This window comes from Echiichthys vipera (genome assembly GCF_963691815.1).
Source record: "Echiichthys vipera genome assembly, chromosome: 7".
Lineage (NCBI taxonomy): Eukaryota > Metazoa > Chordata > Actinopteri > Perciformes > Trachinidae > Echiichthys > Echiichthys vipera.
Window position 1 is genome coordinate 7,058,495 of NC_139832.1, and position 19,795 is coordinate 7,078,289.

At 39.0% G+C, this 19,795-nt stretch overlaps 2 protein-coding genes across 3 annotated transcripts; one reads left to right on the forward strand and one right to left on the reverse strand.

Annotated features, from left to right (window-relative positions):
* Nucleotides 1–183: 183 nt before the first annotated feature.
* Nucleotides 184–6,983, forward strand: slc25a44a (solute carrier family 25 member 44a). Its single transcript, XM_083915980.1, has 4 exons — nucleotides 184–405; nucleotides 2,752–3,459; nucleotides 3,567–3,694; nucleotides 5,151–6,983. The coding sequence occupies exons 2-4, from the start codon at nucleotides 2,826–2,828 to the stop codon at nucleotides 5,340–5,342; spliced, it is 954 nt and encodes a 317-aa protein (XP_083772106.1). The 5' UTR covers nucleotides 184–405; nucleotides 2,752–2,825; the 3' UTR covers nucleotides 5,343–6,983.
* Nucleotides 6,984–7,616: 633 nt separating this feature from the next.
* skic8 (SKI8 subunit of superkiller complex) lies at nucleotides 7,617–15,518 on the reverse strand. 2 transcript variants are annotated; one of them, XM_083917207.1, is made up of 11 exons: nucleotides 15,422–15,518; nucleotides 15,169–15,218; nucleotides 15,030–15,057; nucleotides 14,208–14,313; nucleotides 12,722–12,894; nucleotides 10,834–10,982; nucleotides 10,503–10,596; nucleotides 10,190–10,283; nucleotides 9,560–9,652; nucleotides 8,801–8,879; nucleotides 7,617–7,856 (listed from the first exon to the last, which is right to left on the reverse strand). In XM_083917207.1, exons 2-11 carry the CDS (start codon nucleotides 15,178–15,180, stop codon nucleotides 7,767–7,769), a joined length of 918 nt encoding a protein of 305 aa, XP_083773333.1. In that variant the 5' UTR covers nucleotides 15,181–15,218; nucleotides 15,422–15,518; the 3' UTR covers nucleotides 7,617–7,766. The 2 variants fall into 2 exon arrangements, with proteins under 2 accessions (XP_083773333.1, XP_083773334.1); XM_083917208.1 differs by having other exon boundaries at nucleotides 15,169–15,232; nucleotides 15,426–15,509.
* Between the last annotated feature and the right edge of the window lie 4,277 nt (nucleotides 15,519–19,795).

The window sequence follows — 19,795 nt, forward strand, 5'->3', positions numbered from 1 at the left end:
TCCATTAGCCTCGGTCCATTGGAAGTTTGGGATTCCTACGTTCGCTCCGGGACCCTGAATGCGTCATCATGTTACGTTAACGTTAAACAAACCGCTAACACTTGCTAATGCTAAACAAACAACCGTTAGGGAGTATCACTAGGCCGAGGTGACTATTTTCTACGTCTTTTTATTTCAATCTAGAGGGAAAATAAGTTTGTAAGTTCAGTAACAACACGCAGCCGTGACACACACGCTATGACCTGTGACCTTTGACTGTGTTGGCTCACAGCAGTAATGGACGGGTGTTATGAGCCGCCTCGTAGCACAGCAGCAGGCCCCGAGAGTCTAACAACAAAGCAGTACCGTGTCGGAACATTTACCGTGGAGGCGGAGGTGAAGCCGAGCTGCATGACCCTTTAACAGGTAAGTTTGGACGCTTTATTCACGTATTTAAGTATGTATTTCCTGTTGTTAGCTCGGTTAGCTAACGTACAGCGAGAGGACACTGTGTGACATTGCACGTGCTTCCCCCTTTTTTCTTCCTCAACAACAAAAACGTATCAGATTAGACTTCCACATGACAACAGTGAGTGGTTACTAACGTGTAGTTAAAGATGTAGATAAGGGCAAATGGGTTTTTTTTACACGATCTTGCTACCTTCACTGTTTTTATAACCAGCTGCACAGAAGTAGGGCATTATCAATCTAACGTTGGTCTAACTTTGTCCTGTCCTCTCAAGGTTCAAGGTACAAGGTTTCTTTATCTGTCTGTGTGGGACAAGGGCAAGTTTCTGCATGAACACATTCAAAAACAAAGATAAAACATCAGAACAAAAAACATCTGAGACAGTAAAACCTCAGGCAAATACCCCAAAACATCGCATACACACTGCTCATCCATACACAGGCCACTGCCAAGGTATCCACCACATGCAGATACCTGTGCTACTCAATTATAAAAGCAGACATATTACAGGAATTGTATATTTAAATTTATATAGAGCATGTATGTAACTGTAGGTGGTGTAACAATGTTTCTTTATCTGTCTGTGTGGGACAAGGGCAAGTTGCTGCATGGAAACATTAAAAAACAAAGACAACACATCAGAACAAAAAACATCCGAGACAGTAAAAACACAGGCAAAAACACCAAACACACACTGCTCATCCATACACAGGCTACTAGCAGGGTATCCACCACATGCAGATACCTGTGCTACTCAATTATAAAAGCATACATGTTAAAGGAATTGTATATTTAAATATATATACAGCATGAATGTAACTGTAGGTGGTGTAACAAGGTTCAAGGTTTCTTTATTTGTCTCACCCGGGGGAAATCTGTGTTGGACAAGGGCAAGGTTGCTGCAACGGAAAACAAAGACAAAACATCAAAACAAACAAAAAAAGCATCTCCGACAGGCAAAAACACCAAAACATCGCATGCACTATGCTAATCCTCATCCTCATCCATCTCATTGCTACACTTTAACACCGTTATCACTTATTGCTGTTATCACTTATTTAGTTTGTACTTATCTTATTTCAACATGCTGCTAAACTGCACGCTGCGTATTGTTGTATATTGTATAAACCTACGTTTAACCACGTCTGTTGCACTCTGTCACACTTAGTTATTGTTTGATTTATTTAATGTTAGCTTTATTTTGATATGATTTATGTTAGCATATTCTCACTCTGATCCTTTCCCGTCTTTGTATTGAAACAGTTGCACAATAATTTCCCCTCGGGGTAAATAAAGCTTCTTGAATCTTGAATCTTGAATTCAAAAACAGGCTACTGCTAAGGTGCCGACCGTATGCAGATGCCTGTGCCGTGCAGATATGCTACTCATTTATAAAAGCAAATGCATATTTAAAAGAATATAAAGCATGACTGTAACTTTAGATGGTGCAACACAACATGTCCTTAGATATCCAGAGAAGGATACCGCCTGAGGTATGAAACCCTTGTTTGATATGTTTCGCTGATAACATGAGGAGCTTTTCAGGTCAGTCAGGTATATCAGGTTTGGGCTTGTACCTATTTTTAAATGTTGTAACAAAGCTGCAAGATATACAATACAAATACATAGGGTTCATACGGGTGCTGGAAATCCCTAAACGCTCAGACTCTAGTGTGGTGTTTTCAAGGTTTGAAAAGTGCTTGGAGCTGCTCGATGCTTCACTGCTTTATGTTATGTGATATTCCATATTTCAGAGATTGAAAAACTACATTTTTCTGACATTTTTGCATGAAAAATGACTTCTGATGATCAACAGATTATCAAAATAGTTCATGACTATATTTCTGTTGATCCTTTAGTCGAGTTAGTTTTCCTTTGTCGGACTTTTGTAAGAAGATGTTGGTTGTTTATGGGACCATACCATCTAATTTAATGTGCTGAATAAGTGCAATATTAGGTATACTGAATACTTAGTAATGTACTTTATACACATTTGTAGTTAACCACAGCTGTAAGGGGTTGGAAAAGCATAAAAATGCACCTTGAAATCTTTAAAAAAGGGCTTGAATTTGACTTTGGAAAAGGTGTAGGATCTCATCTCATCTTCAACCGCTTATCCGGGGTCTGCTCGCGGGGTGGCAGCTTTAGCAGAGGACCCCAAACTTCCCTGTCTCGGGCCACATTAACCAGCTGTAACTGGGGGGGGGGGGGGGAGATTCTGAATCGATGAATTTTTGAGTGACTCAGCAGATTCTTCCATCTGATTCCAGACCTTTACTCACTCCGCATGTTCTTGCTTACAGGTGTGATGGCAGTCAGAGGGCTGATGACTGCAGATACGTGGCTTTAGGGTTGCAGCGCCGCCCTAGCCGGCACCATGCATCAGAAGGGTGCGATCCAGATTATCGAATGGGAGGACCTCGACAAGAGGAAGTTCTACTCCCTGGGTGTGTTCATGACCTTGACCACCAGAGCCACCGTCTATCCGGCCAGCCTCATCCGAACTCGCCTCCAGGTTCAGAAGGGGAAGGCCCTCTACTCCGGCACCTTTGATGCTTTCTGCAAGATCCTGCGAGCGGAGGGTGCCCGGGGCCTCTACCGTGGCTTTATGGTCAATACGTTCACCCTGATCTCAGGACAGGCTTATATCACCACTTATGAACTGGTGCGCAAGTACGTGTCCGAGTACTCGCCCAGTAACACGGTGAAGTCAGTGGTGGCAGGTGGGGCAGCGTCCCTGGTGGCCCAGACCATCACTGTGCCCATAGACGTGGTGTCTCAGCACCTGATGATGCAAGGACAAGGGGAGCACCTGACTCGCTTCAAGGCCAAACCGAAAATGATGCTCGCAACAACTAAGCGCAGACTGACTTTCGGGCAGACCCGTGACATCACGGTACAGATATTTGCAGCCGATGGCTTCAGAGGATTTTACAGGGGCTACATTGCATCACTCCTCACGTACATCCCAAACAGTGCACTGTGGTGGCCTTTTTATCATTTTTATGCAGGTGAGTCAGCGCCCTGCTGTGGTTGAACTGCTCCATGCATGCGACGGTGACTGAAAACACAAATATATATTGGCCTTACACTGTTCTTTTATCCTTTGCGTTCTCAGAGCAGCTGTCCGTGTTGGCACCAAGTGAGTGCCCCCACCTGTTTCTGCAGGCTTTGGCAGGACCAATGGCAGCGGCAACCGCCTCCACCATCACCAACCCCATGGATGTTGTTCGAGCAAGAGTGCAGGTAAACGCCAACCACCACTGTGCACCGCACCAAAGTGGAAATTTAACTTTTATTTACAGGCACTAAGCAGATTGGAGTGTGTCATACCAGGATTATTCGGAAAATACTTTTGACATTTGGTGCTCTTTGAGGCAGGATCTCTTCAGTTGTTTTTTGTTGCCCTAGTGACGAACAAACAGGAAAACGTTAGCTGTCCTTCATGAATGTTAAACATAAAGTTACCTACCTGATTAGTCTTCATTGTTACTGTTAAGCTAGTTATTCTAATTTATTTTCTAAATCTATTTGTCTTTGAAACCTGTTTGAGTAAACACGTGCGTCACGTTGAGTTTTATGCACCACTTTGAACTGTGTATATAGTAAACTGTAAATTGCAAGTGTATTGCCTTCAACACACACACACACATCTCGTGTCTCTCTCTCCCTCCCTCCCTCACACACAAAGGCACACTCAAACACACCTCTGTTAGATTACCACACCAAATAGGCCTACCCCAGACATAATTTTTTTTTTGCAAAACAACGCAAATTATAATACAGATTTATGTAAAATTCTAATTATTTTTTTAAATCCGATTAATCGATGGGATAATCGATAGAATCCTCAATTTCAAAAAGATTCGATAGCTGCAGCCCTACAGCCAACACTTGGTTGGTGTGAGAACATCAGTCTCTTTATCCAAAAATGTACAGAATCCCTGATGCAGTGATTGCTCAACACCAAAATCCAGCTGAAGTCAGCTTCTTTTCTCTGTTGCTACACTTCCTCTTGTCGCTATTTTTACTCAGTAGTTTCTCAACCTGTTCCATTGTATTATTGGTTTAGTTTGCTCCTGTAAATACGCATCATTTCCTCCAGTGCTTATACACAAAGATATACAAAGAGCCCATATAGCAGAACTTTGCTGGACAACTCCAAAAACACACCAAGCAGCAGTGAAGTGCGGCTCGCTGCAATAACTATGGTTTTTACGTTTTAATTGAGAAAAGTTAAACTAGACATTGAATGGCATCTGGCTGCATGCCACAAAAGTCCTGAAGTCAAACTAAACACCATAAAAATAGTTGACAAAAACCATTTCACCACAAAGTCCATTTAGTAGCTGTTCTGGGGCTTTTGACTGTATAACACGATCTTCCTCAGCAGATGCAGTTTGCCCTCTTCTTAAGGAATTGTAGATGTTAAAAGTTATGTTTACTTTGCTCTGTAAAGACCTTTTCACCATGTTGCCTTAAGAGTTGAGCTTGAAAGTTGATTATTTAACTTTAAAAACAGCCGTTAAGACAATCTTACCATAAAGGTCCATTTAGTAGCCGTTCTGGGGCTTTTGACAGTACGACACAATCTCCCTCAGTTTGACTTTTTGGTGAGATTTTGTTTCAAAGGTCTGAAATCCAGACGTCAAAAAAAAATTGTTCTGCAAATAAGAGATGACTTACCACTCTTCTGTTAAAGGTGGAGGGACGATCGTCCGTCATCGAGACGTTCAAGCAGCTGCATGCGGAGGAGGGTGTCTGGGCGATGACCAAGGGGCTGTCGGCCCGCATCATTTCCTCCATGCCCACGTCGGTGCTCATCGTGGTCGGATACGAGACTCTGAAGAGACTGAGCCTGCGAGCTGAGCTTGTGGAGTCCAGACACTGGTGAAAGGCCAGAGGGAACCACGACGACCTCGCACCAGGCTTCTCCTCCACACAGTCGGGCAGGAACTTTTTTTTCACACAGGAGATAACGACACAGTCTGCCTGGGGATAACTGCTCACCTGTTTGGCTGCTTCCATACACCTTTTTAGATCTGTGTTGTTTTATCGCAGGTAAGATGCAGCAGAGTGCAAGTGGTGCTGTTCCTCTTTAGGCACATTCAGAACTTGTCTTTTTCTGTTTGTCGGACTCATGTCTACTGGCCTTTTTTGCTCAACTGTTACTTTAAAATGTGAAGATTGGTGTGAAAACAATGTTCGGCATTTTGACTAAACTAAATTTCCTGTCTGGAAAAAAAAAACCATGACAAATCTTCTATGAGTTTGATGACTGAGGAAAGTCGCTTCTATATATAATACACTATCTCAAATCTCTTTATGATAGATGCCTCCTACTGTGTATTTTAACAATATGAAATGATAACACCAGCGTTTTTTCTTATGCTACATTATGGGTTTTTGTTTTGTTTTATCGTGTATCACATCGACGGCACCTCGGCGTGATGTGATACACTATTTGAGTTCACAATCCAGCTGGTTTTCGTTGCAGTAAATCAAAATGTATTTCAAGAGAATTTGTGACGAGGGCCAGGCGAATGAGTTTTCAATGTGCCAAAATCTTGAGTAACAAATGCCTCCCTTTGTCCCTTTGAGTGTTTGAAGTGCAGAAAATCTGTCTGCGTGCATTCCAGTGAAAACATTTTGTGCAGATTTGACACATCCATCAAGAATCTCACCTTTTTTTAGGCCTAAATAAAGAGAAGATACAACTTGTAATAATTATAGCAAGCAATGTTGTGAAATTGTACATAAGAAATCATCTTTAAAGTGTGAAAATTACGCTATACTTCCAAATGAATATATATCTCGAGGTCTTTCTGAGTCTGTAGTTTGACCTAAAGCCTCTCTGTAATGTATATGTGTCAAATGATTAATTTACCAGCAATCTGTGAGGTCAGTGCTGCACGTGTAATATAAAGAATTGTACGTATAGATAAGTTGATCAGACGGGTGCTTCTGCTTCTTTTTGTCCTCGTCTGTGTAAATGGACTGTAACAAAGTTGAGCTTGACAGAGAAAATGAGAAAAGAGAAGAAAGAAATGTAGCAGAAGGTGTAAATGTAACATTGCAGGCCTTAAACCAAATGCAAGTGGAGGGAATTTTCCACATGGGACGCTTGTACTGTTAGTTCTGTACATCATTTAGACTGCACAAATCTGCAACTGAGACTTTGGGCCATTCTGTTTGGTTCAAGCTAACAAAGAGGGAGAGGAAAGGCAGCAGCATCACGCAACCAGACACATCAAAACTCCAACGTTGCCTTCAGATTTCACCGGTTACTAAACGAGTGTGAGTTGCATCAACAAGGCCGTGATTAAAAACGACTATTACTGCCAGAAAAATCACATCTCAGTGAGGTTTGACACTCTTTTATAAAAATGTTTTGCAAAGATGGACCCCAGTTTCTGAAGTGATTAATCTCTGAAAAGCACATTTCATGGACCTTTGCCTGTACGGAGGAAGTGCTACAAATGTATTTACCAACTATGTGCTGTGTGTGTCACATTAAAGAATTGTTGATGTAAAGATGGGTGATGAATAGTAATAAAAAAATCTTGAATCACTGCAACAGTTAATGATTTGTGCTTCATAAAGATGCAGTACCTACCTACAGTACCTACATACCTACAGTACCGGGTGCAACAGTGTTTATATGAGGCTGCAGTAAACCTGCTGAGCCACTCGAGGGCGCACTACATCATACTTCATCTACTTTTACTACAAACTTTCATTTCTGCACTGTCTTTGTCACAATGTTCTGTTTACCACTTCCCAACAGTGATGTCTCCAAATGATGCAGCCACAAATTTACAAAAGTTTGGTATTTAAGACATTTAACTTAATATATGTATTATTACACGTGCACTGAGACCAAAAAGAAGGAAAACTTAGGAGGATGGAAACAGAAAATGAGTGAATGAAAGATAAATAAGAAGTTTTAATTGACTTTCTCAACTAAGTGGAGATTAAAGGAATAGTATAAACTATTTTTATACTTATTTGACTCATCTTTTTACTGCCTTTTGTCTGCTTCAGTGCTCCATACCAAATTGCTTATTTTATCTGAAACCTCCAGATACTCAATTTACAATGACTTGCTATAAAAACAAATGCTTAGTGCAAAATAACTGCTTGTCAAATAATATAGTAGAAACCAAAGTAGAAAAGCAACCCTTTTATTTGACCACAGTGGGCCAGTGCAAAAAAAAAAAAACCTTTACATTTACAACTTCCCTCCCTCCCCTGATTACCAACTTCGACTGCACGACATTAGCGAACAGCTCTGTAGACCCTGAACAGGACGTCCTCATCACATGGGGCAGTCGTAGATGTGGATCGCTCTGTCGTCTCCAGCTGAGATGATCTTTGAGCCGGTGCTGTTGTATTTTACACTCCACACCTGAAGACGACAGGTAAACATAAAAAAACTGAGACGCATATTCTGAATGCCCTCATCTCATCTTCAACCGCTTATCTGGGGTCGGGTTGGGGGGGCAGCAGCTTTAGCACGGGACCCCAAACTTCCCTTTCCCGGGCCACATTAACCAGCTCTAATTGGGGGATCTGAAGGCGTTCCCAGGCCAGTGTGGAGATATAATCTCTCCACCTGGTCCTGGGTCTTCCCCGAGGCCTCCTCCCAGCTGGACGTGCCTGGAGCACCTCCCTAGGGAGGCGCCCAGGATTCATCCTTACTAGATGCCTGAATGACCTCAACTGGCTCCTTTCAACACAAAGGAGCAACAGCTCTACTCCGAGTTCCTCACCGATGGCTGAACTTCTCAACCTATTCTGAATGCCCTGTATGTGCAAAATAAGCTTCTAAAACCTGAATAATATCTAACTATCCCCATGGACAGTTACACCTGCACAAACTACACAGGTAGAACTGGAGCGGTCACAAATACCTCGAAAATGCAATTTGACCAGAAACAAATCAGTGCAGAAACCTGAGCAAACAAGGGCTGAACATGCTCTAAATAGAAGAACAAAGTATAGCTGAACAATTAATTGGCTAAAAATTTTCCCGGTTAGATATTATTTTGCCGTCATTTCATGATGACTGAACTCCTCTCTGAGGAGCCGTGATGTTTCATTTAGAGGCTTTGTTGGATAACAGATCAACCTCCCCACAGGCGCCTGCAACCAGGGATCTAATGACAGCCCCGTTTATTGGTTTAGCCCGGGCTGAAGCGTCAGAGAAGGGTCATGTGAGGGGCCACTCCATGACATTGGCCATATTGATCCCCCCCCCAAAACACATCAGCACCTCCGGCTGATGGATTTTCTCACTTTGAATCGGATTAAACACACTTCAGTGAGGAGATACAGGGTTATCTTTGTCACCTGGTCTTGATGGTCGAAGAAAGTGTTGATACACGCTCTGGAGCTGGCGTCCCAAACCTTCACGCTCTTGTCAGACGAGCTGAGAGAAGCAGAGGGGGGAGAGAGAGAGAGAGAGAGAGGACGTGTTTTTAACAGTTCATCTTAAAATCACGCTCTGCGTTGTCTGGCCGACCTGCTCAGTTTATCTTGGCACTATGAGCTGGAAACTTTGTCTGAAAAACAGCTTCAGCTGACGACGGTTTCACGCGACAGGAGTGAAGGCATGGGAAAGCGGATGAGAGGAAAACACGTCTGCTAAAATAACAGTAACAGTCAAGGGCAGACACAACCACTGGCTATTATATTTGAATGCATTTACAATCACACAGTCTGTTTCAGGTCTATCAACACTTGCTTTGGGTAGAGCTGCAACGATTACCACCAAATATTTTTACAATTGATCAATTGCTCACGTACTTTCATGCAAAAATGGCAGAAAACGCTGTTTTTAGCCCCTGAAATATGGAGATTTTCAGTCCTCTCTGTTTCATATCATATTAAATTGAATATCTTTGGGTTTTGGAAAAAACAAGACATTTAAAGACATTAACTTGGACTCAAGGATGCCCATTTTTCACCATTTTCTGACCTTTTATAGACAAATCAGTCTAGAAAATAATTATCAGAAAATGTTATGTTGCAGAAATGCAGCTTTAATGCATCATCACAGAAAACTATTTCCTATGAAGCTGTTTTGAGTGTGTGGTGTTTTCATTTTACCTGGAGACAAAGTGTGTGTTATCAGGAGAGAAGGCGACATTCAGGACCCAGGATCCGTGTCCGCTCAGTGTGCCGGCCAGGTTGGCGTGTTGCCTGTAAAACAGAAGCTTCACTTTTATTAGAGCGAACAAATGCTTCTTTCTATTTTTCCTTTCTATACTTTTTATTCATGCGTTTCTAATTTGTCACATCTGTAACAAGGATGAACCCTTTTCCTTCTTTGTTTTGTGTTTATATTTTATTTTTAACCATGTATCACCAGGGTTCCTGCTCGTTTTAGAAAATAATTTTCCAGTTTTTCTTGAAAGTACAGGACAGCACTTGCTCCCAAACTGTCCTATGATGCAATACAATTTGCGTTCAAACTCAATATACACCCAAGTTTACAAAGGCGAGTGAAGGGCTCAAATATAATTCAAATTTTCCAGGAAAACATAGATTATTTCGAGGATATTTGGTCCTTTTAATCAATTTCCAGGTGTTTCCCTGACTGTAAAACTAGTGTTCACATTTCCGTGTTTTCTAGGACGTGCCATGCAGGAGCATCTATGGCCCATAACGCAGTTCTTTCATATCAAAAGAACCAAAACAGATCATCAGGAGCATCCACGAGCTGCCGGCTGAACTCACACGTCATATATTTTGATGTAGCCGTCGTCGGAGGCTGTGACCAAGAGCTGGGAGTCGGGGGAGAAAGTGAGCGACCTGATGGGCATGGCGTGACCTGAAGAGAGAGGAAAAAGGTCACTCAGTAAGCTTCCTCACTGAGATCTTCATTTGATGAAGTCAACGTGACATCTAAATTATGTGTGGTGGGAATTTTTCATTATTTTCTGACATGTAATAGACAAATCCATTAATCCAAAAATGTGTAGAATCACTAGTTGCAGCACTACATCCATAATTTATCACCTAAATAATGAATATTAATATTTAAACCCACCTTCCAGTGTGTGGAGCAGCTTTCCAGTGGCGATGTCAAAGATGTTGATGATTCCATCGATGGCCCCACTGGCCAAATATTTTCCATCAGGGCTCTGAGCGGCAAAACAGAATCAAACCACTGACGTTATTTATTATAAAGACATGTTACCAACGTAGAGGTGTATGAGCTATAGCTAGTTCTAAACGTCTTTAAAGAACAACCTTTGTACCTGGAGACAAAGGGTGAAGAGTTCAAAGAAGGGAAAACACAAATCAAGATACGCAACTGTAAAGACAAGACAGCGAGGTCTCCACCGGACCAACCAGAAGGACAATTTATGGTTCCTTACGTAAGCTATGCTCAGGATGAATTTTCCTCGAGTGTCCAGGGAATATTCCTTCTTGCCGCTTTCCACACCGAAGATGTTGACCTTGCCAAGATGGCTTCCTGTGGCGATGTATTTAGAGTCTGGGGAGAAGGCGACCGACCACGCATCAACTAGACAGGGGACAGGAAAGACAGAGGGAAGGTTAAACACATCGAACTGAATCTTTCAAGGAAGGGTTTGAAAGCATTGTTATACGCGTTACCTTCTGTGGGAAGAAGGGACCAAACATTCTGCTCTGTTTACTCAATCTTGACAAGACTATTCATTAAAAGCTATTATGAATACTATATATTATAATGCAAACACACAAACAGAAAACAAAGGTTTTATATTTACAACACTCACTTCTGAAGAATCCAAACAAAACAAAATACAGTGTGTCCCAAGAGGGAGGGAAAGGGGTCTTTAACCACTGACCCAGACCAACCACTGAGTGACATGGAGCGTCACTAATGGAAGGTGACATGACATTAGTGGTTTGGTTCAAGATACACAACAACAGAGACATTTCTGGGTGTGTGGTTCCTGAAAGGTGAGAGTAAAAACATAAAAACAAGCTGGCTGTGCTACACAGCAGAACAGACGAGCAGCGTTCATCCCCTGCAGGTTTGTGTTTAAGCTAAACTGGGTGACAGTTTCCTTTGTACAAACTATATCCCAGTGCTGGACAGTAAAACAAAAAGAAAAAACAAAAGAGTGAACACAGTAAGACCACAATCGCATAGTCAAATCAGGTCCTTTTTTATCAGAAGTACGAGGAGCCAGGATGTTAAAAATGCGTTTGCTTACAGGCGTCAGGCTTTCTCTGTAAAAGGAATTATCTATGTTTGTAAAAGAAAATCAGTTACTGGAATGTAGGGCATTGTAGGGTTGACTATTAGTGCTTTCAGAAAGCATATATTTTTGATTTTAAATCATGAGGAATGTGTATGTAATGACTGAGTGGGTAAAAGAAGATCATATAACAGCTTGAATAGTCTGGTAAGTTCAGAAAATGACACCACTTGTGCTGTAGTGCAGCCTTTGACACCAGGAAAAGACAACACATATGTAATATAGCGATATTTCAAATCTAAGACGAAATCTAGTGTCACATCACAATATCGATATAATAAAGATATATTATCCAGCCCAACTGGAAAATCTCAGAAATAATCAATAATAGCTGTAACAATGGAATCTAGCTAAAAAAAAAATGTACAATAGAGGTGAAACGAATTAATACTTTCAAGATTAATTATTCTGGTGACTATTCTCAAATCAATCAAACAAATTTTTTTTTATTTTGACACATTTCCTAAAGCAAGAATGTCTTCCCAAAAACTGGAGATATGCAGTTTACTGTCACATAAGAAACAGCAGCAGTAAATTATCACAAATGAGACACTTAACCATCAAATGTTTCATGTTTTTGCTTAAAAAAATATCAAAACAGTTGCAGATTATGTTTCTATTCATCAACTAATCGACTTATTGTTTGAACTCTAGACAGATTATCTTACACAGACAAAGATGCACGCTAACTACAATAAGTGGCAATGTTACAGATGGTCATCAGTTTAATAAATCCATAAATAATTTGATAAGTTTAAGAAGAAGAAAAATCACAGAGACGACAAAAAGCTGTCTGATTCAAAATCATAGAGAAAATATTATATTAATTTCATAAAAAAAGAGACTTTTAAACTCAATTATTCAATTGTTTTTCTGGTTAAACGAAGGTGAAATAAAATGTAAATAAAAAACGTATTTAATTCAAACATTAGCATCAGATATAGAGCTGAGAGAAGCATCAATGAAATCAATGAATCAACGAAAAGATGTCAGTGGTCCTCGGACCCAGTCGTACCCGGTCCAGCGTCCATGGACTTGATCTGTTTTCCAGACTCCAGGTCCCAGAGACGGATGTGAGCGTCGAGGGAGCTGGAGGCGGCGATCGCTCCGTTGTGACTGATGTCTACTGACACCACACCCAGCTGGTGGCCCTCCAGAGTCCACTGCAGCTCCAGCTTCTCATCGCACCTGCAGAGACGGCGTGAGGTTATTCGATCCGGTCACATGTTAAAGCCGATACGGACGATAAGAAAAAATGAAACATCTGCAATTCAATGACAGACTCCGTCCGACCTTGATGTGAAGTTATATTTTCACAAAGTCAAAGTTAATTTCAGTAGCAAATTTAACAAAGACTTCTGAGAAACTGGGTGATAGAAAAGAGAAGAAACAAAACCTAAAGAGTGTGACTCCCAATTGGGGCTGGGCGATAATTCGATATGAGTGTTTATCGTCTTTCAATGGACTCGTACTGTGATAAAATCCTATTTCCTGATGTTGTGATACACAATTATGTCACCAAAATTAAAAACAACAAACACATACCAACGCAAAATGTTCAGAAAATTTGATGAGAATTACTTTGAGTTTGTACTTTGTACTAAAGTTCTTAATGCAATTACAACTTAATGTGTTATATATTATATTTACACAGTAGCGAAACAAAAAGGCATTTCATATAGACTATTTATTGAATTACCAGAGAACATGCTGTATTATCGTGATATATATTGTTATCGAAATATGAAATGAGCTACATCAGGATAGAAGATTTGGGCCATATCGTCCAGCCCTACGCCCGATCACATCACCATCACAGACTCTTATTATTACAATAACCATGAGCTGTTTAAATGTTACTTTTGAGGATCTCGATTAAAGCTGGAATATTGCTCCAGATGCACTTATAGTTATATATTATATTATACTTATACTATATCTTCTTAAAGTCAAATGTTTAAAGTCACTTTGGTGTAATTAGAACCTCAATCTGCTCAGAAAACATCTTTTATCATGTCACAATAAAAGTGCAGGCGCTGCTAAAGACGACATAAACTGAGGAGGGGAGTCAAATGTGCTTTAACGGTCTCCATCTATGATCATAATCAATAACCACAAAATACCCCGACAATTCAAAGAATGGAGAACAGTCGAGCTCAGTTATGGATTTGCTATGTGGGCTTAAAGTAGTGTTAATTTGAAGTGGACCTGGGATTACACTCCATCTATTACTTTTTTTATATAGCCTTAAAGAAAGATTTGGTTTGTATTGTTTCTTTGTGCTTAATCGGCTTTCTTTACAGTCCTACTGTCAATTTTTGTTATATGTGTATATTTGTTAAAATATTTGTGTGTGAACACAGAGAGAACAAATCTAGATGTATTTATAATCAATGTTAGAAATACAATATTGGACCAAATGATAACATCCACTAGATAAATGTGTAGTCTGTCAAAACAAAGTGGTCTTAAAATAGAGTAAAAAAAACAACAACGCTCACCATTTCCAGACTTTCACCATATCATCTAGAGAGCCGGTGACGATAGTTTCTGACCCATCCGCTTCACTTTTACCCCACGCTGCTGTCCAGATAGCATCGTCGTGTGCTGAGAGGAAACAAAACGATGACAGTTTAATACTAGTGATAGAATGATACATCAGCCGGCCAAAATTATCAGCCAATATTTGCGTTTTTTAGGTGCATCTGCTTTTTTTGCCCATAATACTGCCCTACAAAACCTAAGTGCAGTAACTACGAAAAAATGTAAGCCAAAAAAATGGTTTTAAAGTTTGTTTCCCATTCCAACAAATGAATAGTTGGCACATTGATGATGGATTATGGTTCACTAGTTTGTCATTTAATCATTTATATCCAAAACAATCCACACCTCCATGCTTTCAGGCCCAAAATTGTGCAAAAATCATGTAAATTTAATATTCTATATACCGTATATATATATATACACACACACACACGTATATATATATATATATATATATATATATATAGCTTTATATTTCTGTTTTTCCAAATATATGATATCTGTATAATATTGTTGTTGTTAAAGATGTTGTTTGTATAGCTGGAGTTTGCAACAAAGATAATTTCCCCCTGGGATTATTAAAGTATTTCTGATTTTTAGGGATTTCCTAGATACTGCACTTAGGCTTTGCTTTGTAGAGGCAGACTAGACAAGCCATATTTTTGATACTTTTTGCATTTTTTTTGGCAAATACAACAACAAAATCACTAGAAATGTATAAGGTTTTAAACTTAGTGATAGTTACACAGTGAGATCTGTTTATCCATCATTTTACTCACCGTGTTCCTGCTTGAAGAGAATGCTGTACTGAAATCAAAACACACGACTGACAGTTAATCTTTGAGCTTTCCAGGAAAACAAACAACGTGAAGACATGTTTAGTGTAAATAAGAGACTATTTTATAAATTGTTGCTTACTTGAGTGCTCATGTTTTTGGTCCTGGAAGTCGAAGACCCACTTAGATGAACTTATTTACTTATCCTGAAGAAAACAACATTCAAATGTGTTAGTTTTGACAAAACATCCCGGCTAAATGCAGCTAGCATAGCAGGTTATAGCTGCAACAAAGTGGAGTTTGGTTGTTTTTAACAGTTATAAGATTATCGGGTGATCGTCCGCTATCTCTATTAACGACACAGTGTTTAACTATGATATAAAACAAGTACACACGTACCGTTAAACCTGCCTAACGAGAGGTTTTATTCAGTTTCTGCAGCTCGGTGGTGATTTTACATGTGAGACGCCATGACAACATTTGGCGTAACTTCCGGTCTCCGTCTTCTTCGTTTCTCCAATAACGGTTGGCGAATGTATGACGCGCACTTCCGCCACCAGCGGACCTGTGGAGGGAAAAGGAATTACTAGACTTGACACAGATTGATTTAATAATACCGGTTATTATAATAATAATAATAATAATAATAATAATAATAATAATGATAATAATAATGATAATAATAATAATAGTAATAATAACAAAAATAAACTAAATAATAATAATAAAAAATAATAACAATAATAAAATAAACTAAATAATAATAATAGTAACAAAAATAAAATAATAATAAAATAATAATAATAATAATAATAATAAAAATAAACACTTGAAAAATCAATCAATTAATCATATACGTTTTATAATAACAACAACAATAATAATAATAATAATTTAATCAAAATAAGATAATAATAATAATAAAACACTTGCAAAATCAATTAATGAAATCATATACATTTAATAATAACAACAACAACAACAATAATAATAAAATATTAATAATAAAACACTTGCGAAATCAATTAATTAATTCATATACGTTTTATAATAATAATGATGCTGATGATGATGATGATGACGACTTTATTCAGGACACAATTAAAGGTCCATAGTACATAAAATGGTTCATTAAATCAGTTGGGAATTTTGTAGCAATAGTAATAATTTAAGTCATCTGTCTCACTGCAGTCAGTGATTAAATTACTGAAATGATTGATTCATTAAACCAACTTCTTGTTATTCCATTCACAAATCTGTTTTTCAAGTCTGTTTGTTTTTTTAGCCTGTTATCTGTACTTTTTGTTTTCATGCTCATGTTGATTCATCCTCACACCCTTCTAATTGGTTTATTCTTTATATTTGCTTAATTATTATTAATTATTTTTAATTACAGTTACGTCAAATTAATCTTATTATACATATTTGTACAAACAAGTACAGCTTGTGTGCAAAGAAGATATTTTAGGAGCACTGATTTTGGCATATATTAACTTGAGATGAGCTCCGTGTTTGTCTTGACTCCAACAATAAAGTAAAAAAAAACAAATAAAACCTCTTATGTGCAGAGAGAAAGGCAAACCTCAGCCTGAAGAGCAGACGGAAAAATATTCCAATATTTTGACAGTCGCTGCAGCAGCAGTCTGAGCTCCGCACACTCAAATACGCTTGTCAAGATAAAGTTTTAAGAGAATTATTCCAAGCCGAGGAAAGAAAATACAGCCGGTGTGTTTTAAATAACTTGTGAGGAAAAACAAAAATTGGTGGTTGTTTATAAAGAAATGACATCAAGTTAAGTCTCCTGACAGCCTGAGCGAAGAAGATAAGAGATGGGCTATTTAGAGCAGTGTGCGTGTGTGCGTGTGTGTGTGTGTGTGTGTGTGTGTGTGCGTGTGTGCGTGTGTGCGTGTGTGCGTGTGTGTGTGTGTGTGTGTGTGTGTGTGTGTGTGTGTGAGTGTTTGTGTGTGTGTGTGTGTGAATGTGATAATTTTTACCATAACAAGATGCTACAAACCTTCCATTAAACCCCATAAAAACTAAAATAACTATATTTAGGGTTGGAAGATTGAGAAACAGCGACCCATCACTTCTAGTCCGCATGTACAGTCTTTAAGAAATAATCAAATTCAATAAAAGCAAATTTCTTGAACAAACTCAAAGTTGCAACAGATAATAAATAAATAAATAACTGTCCGGAAGAGAATGATGTAAATATTGGATCGTGGATAAAACCCCACTGAAACACACTGTAGTGTAGTTATAAAGTTTACAACAGACATTTCTAGATGTTTATTAAAGTCAATTAGTGGCTTGTGTGTGTGTGTGTGTGTAAAGCATTATAACATGTATACAGCTTAACAAGATAGCTTCCTTGATAAAGTCCGTTTATTTATCATGTGTTAGCAGTTAATACTGCATGTAATAACTGGGTTCTAACCCACTAGTTGTAAGCAGATATTAGAGTTTATTCATGTATTTGTCATGCAGCTATAATTCTAATTCCTCTGGGAAACCGTAAGTGCAGGATGAGAGTGTATAAATGAGAGAATATAAATATAGTGAAACATAGTTGTAATCATATAAAATCTTCATAGGAGAAGTTCTTATTGTTGACAAATACGGTACATAAATAAAGCTGCGCACAACTATCATACTGCCCTACAAAGGCTGCACAATTTTGGGCAGTTTTTAAATGCTTGTTCCAAATGTTGTTTTGTCAACATGGTCTTTAATGTTATGGCACATTTTCATGAAACGTAAGGGAGGAAAATACATCTACAAAAGCAACTCTATATCAGCATTTATCCTTCCTTTATTACTGTACGTGTAGTAAGTTTGGATCTGCCTCCACTGGAATCTATAATATCTTCTTCAGGCACTTGTTTCCTTTGTGTTTCTCTTGCAGACGGTAATGATCATAGTGCTGCTATTTTCAGCCCGGTGATTAATTTATGTTTCAGGGAAATAATAATAGTGGGCAATGAACCTGATGTAATGACATTAGCTGCAGCACACTGAAGGGACAGCAGGACTTTTGTTGTTATTATCTCTGATACGATAAAATGACAGAGAAAACAGCATAAAACATGTATGCGTTTATCTTTTATCAAGAGAAAACGTATTACAACAGGGACTATTTGGGCCTCAAGACACAAAACAAACCTTCTTTTTGGTTCTTAGAGTGTGAGCAGTCATACATATATATAGTTTTATAGAGATTGTTGGAGCCTATTAATTCTTTGTATTAATTATGGTAATGGCATAAAATAATGGTAATGATAACTATTTAGAATGTGTAATGTATATGAACTACTATTTATTATGATTGTTTTTGTTGTTTATGGCCCTCCTCCTTCTAGTCAGGCCATCCTCCTCCCGTGATTAAGGAGAGAGGACAGCTGGTTTGCTGGTCGGCTTTTTGTGTTGAAGGAGTGAGGAGTGAAACAGTTTATCAACAGCTAAATTACGTTTTTTATTTGCTTATGGTTTGAAGTCAACCGGAGGATATTTCTGTTTATGTAAATAAATGCGAAACCCTTTTTGTTGAAACTAGAAACATCTCCGCGGGTGCTTTTTATTTAGTGAGTCGTAGACCTCCTCCTCAGAAACTACTCTGACGAATTTTGAACTTTTTTGTATGCAAGAGTAGCCAGGATAGAGATGAAGATTAAGAAAACTGGCAGAATTAAAGATTTGTCCTGCATAAAATACCCTTTGGACACGTTTCATATTTCTAATATTCTTTCGAAAAGTTCCTCTGTGACTCTGCTCTTTAAGCAGACGTTGACACAAACTGCAAGAAGTCTTTTAAAAGTGCCCTCTCCTTATGTAAGCATCGTTTTCCTCCTTTCCTCTCGGATTTTAAATGATCACTCTAGTCTGAATCTTATGGGATTTGGTCTTGGTCACACTGTGTCAAAGTAAATAAAGAAGGGCTGAATATTTTAAGCTGAGGTGTCTGTTTCTAAGAGGTTTTGAGTCCATGTGGAAACTATTTTTGATCAAACAACTAAATTGTGAAATGTTTGAATGTGTGGACTTTAAAACATCTGTCCGGTTTGGGTGTTGATATTCAGCTGCATTAAATGTTCCTTCCTCCCAAAACCATTCTGCTAATATTCCCTTCAGCACCCCTGACGTGAAATGCACCCCCTCGCCTTACAGGTGATATTCTGGATCAGAAAGCTGTTCTTCCACCTATAGGAGTAGCTTATATACAGGTAACCCACGGTAACGGTCAGAACATTGGTTACTTACAGATTTTAAACTATTTTAAAGAGTTTAAAATCACAAACTTGGGTAATAGGGAACTCTCATCTTCAACCGCTTATCCGGTGTCGGGTCGCAGGGGCAGCAGCTCTAGCAGGGGACCCCAAACTTCCCTTTCCTGGGCCACATTAACCAGCTCCAACTGGGGGATCACCTCCCTAGGGAGGCGCCCAGGGTACATCCTTACTAGATGATCCTGAACCACCTCAACTGGCTCCTTTCAACGCAAAGGAGCAGCGGCTCTACTCCAGCCACCCTCCTGAGAAGTTTTTAGTAATATATAACCTACATGGGTTTAATTACATCTTGAACCCATTTAAAAAGAGACACTTTGTTAAATTACAGCAAAGTTCAGCTTCCCTTTCTCAGTTTACACACATTTCTGTATTTTTATCAACATTTTGTTATGCAGTTCACCTGTAGGGCTTTGAGTGTTAAACACTGGCTCAAGGGCACCTCACCTGTAGTTTTCTCCCAGCGCTGCTGACAAGCACTGATAA

Coding starts and splice junctions, on each gene's coding strand:
- slc25a44a (XM_083915980.1), top strand. CDS start 2,826: ATGCATCAGAAGGGTGCGATCCAGATTATCGAATGGGAGGACCTCGAC. Junction 3,460..3,566: donor TTTTTATCATTTTTATGCAG/GTGAGTCAGCGC, acceptor TTGCGTTCTCAG/AGCAGCTGTCCGTGTTGGCA. Junction 3,695..5,150: donor TTGTTCGAGCAAGAGTGCAG/GTAAACGCCAAC, acceptor CTTCTGTTAAAG/GTGGAGGGACGATCGTCCGT.
- skic8 (XM_083917207.1), bottom strand. Junction 10,284..10,502: donor GCTGCTCCACACACTGGAAG/GTGGGTTTAAAT, acceptor CTCTCTCTTCAG/GTCACGCCATGCCCATCAGG. Junction 8,880..9,559: donor AACACACACTTTGTCTCCAG/GTAAAATGAAAA, acceptor TGCTTCTCTCAG/CTCGTCTGACAAGAGCGTGA.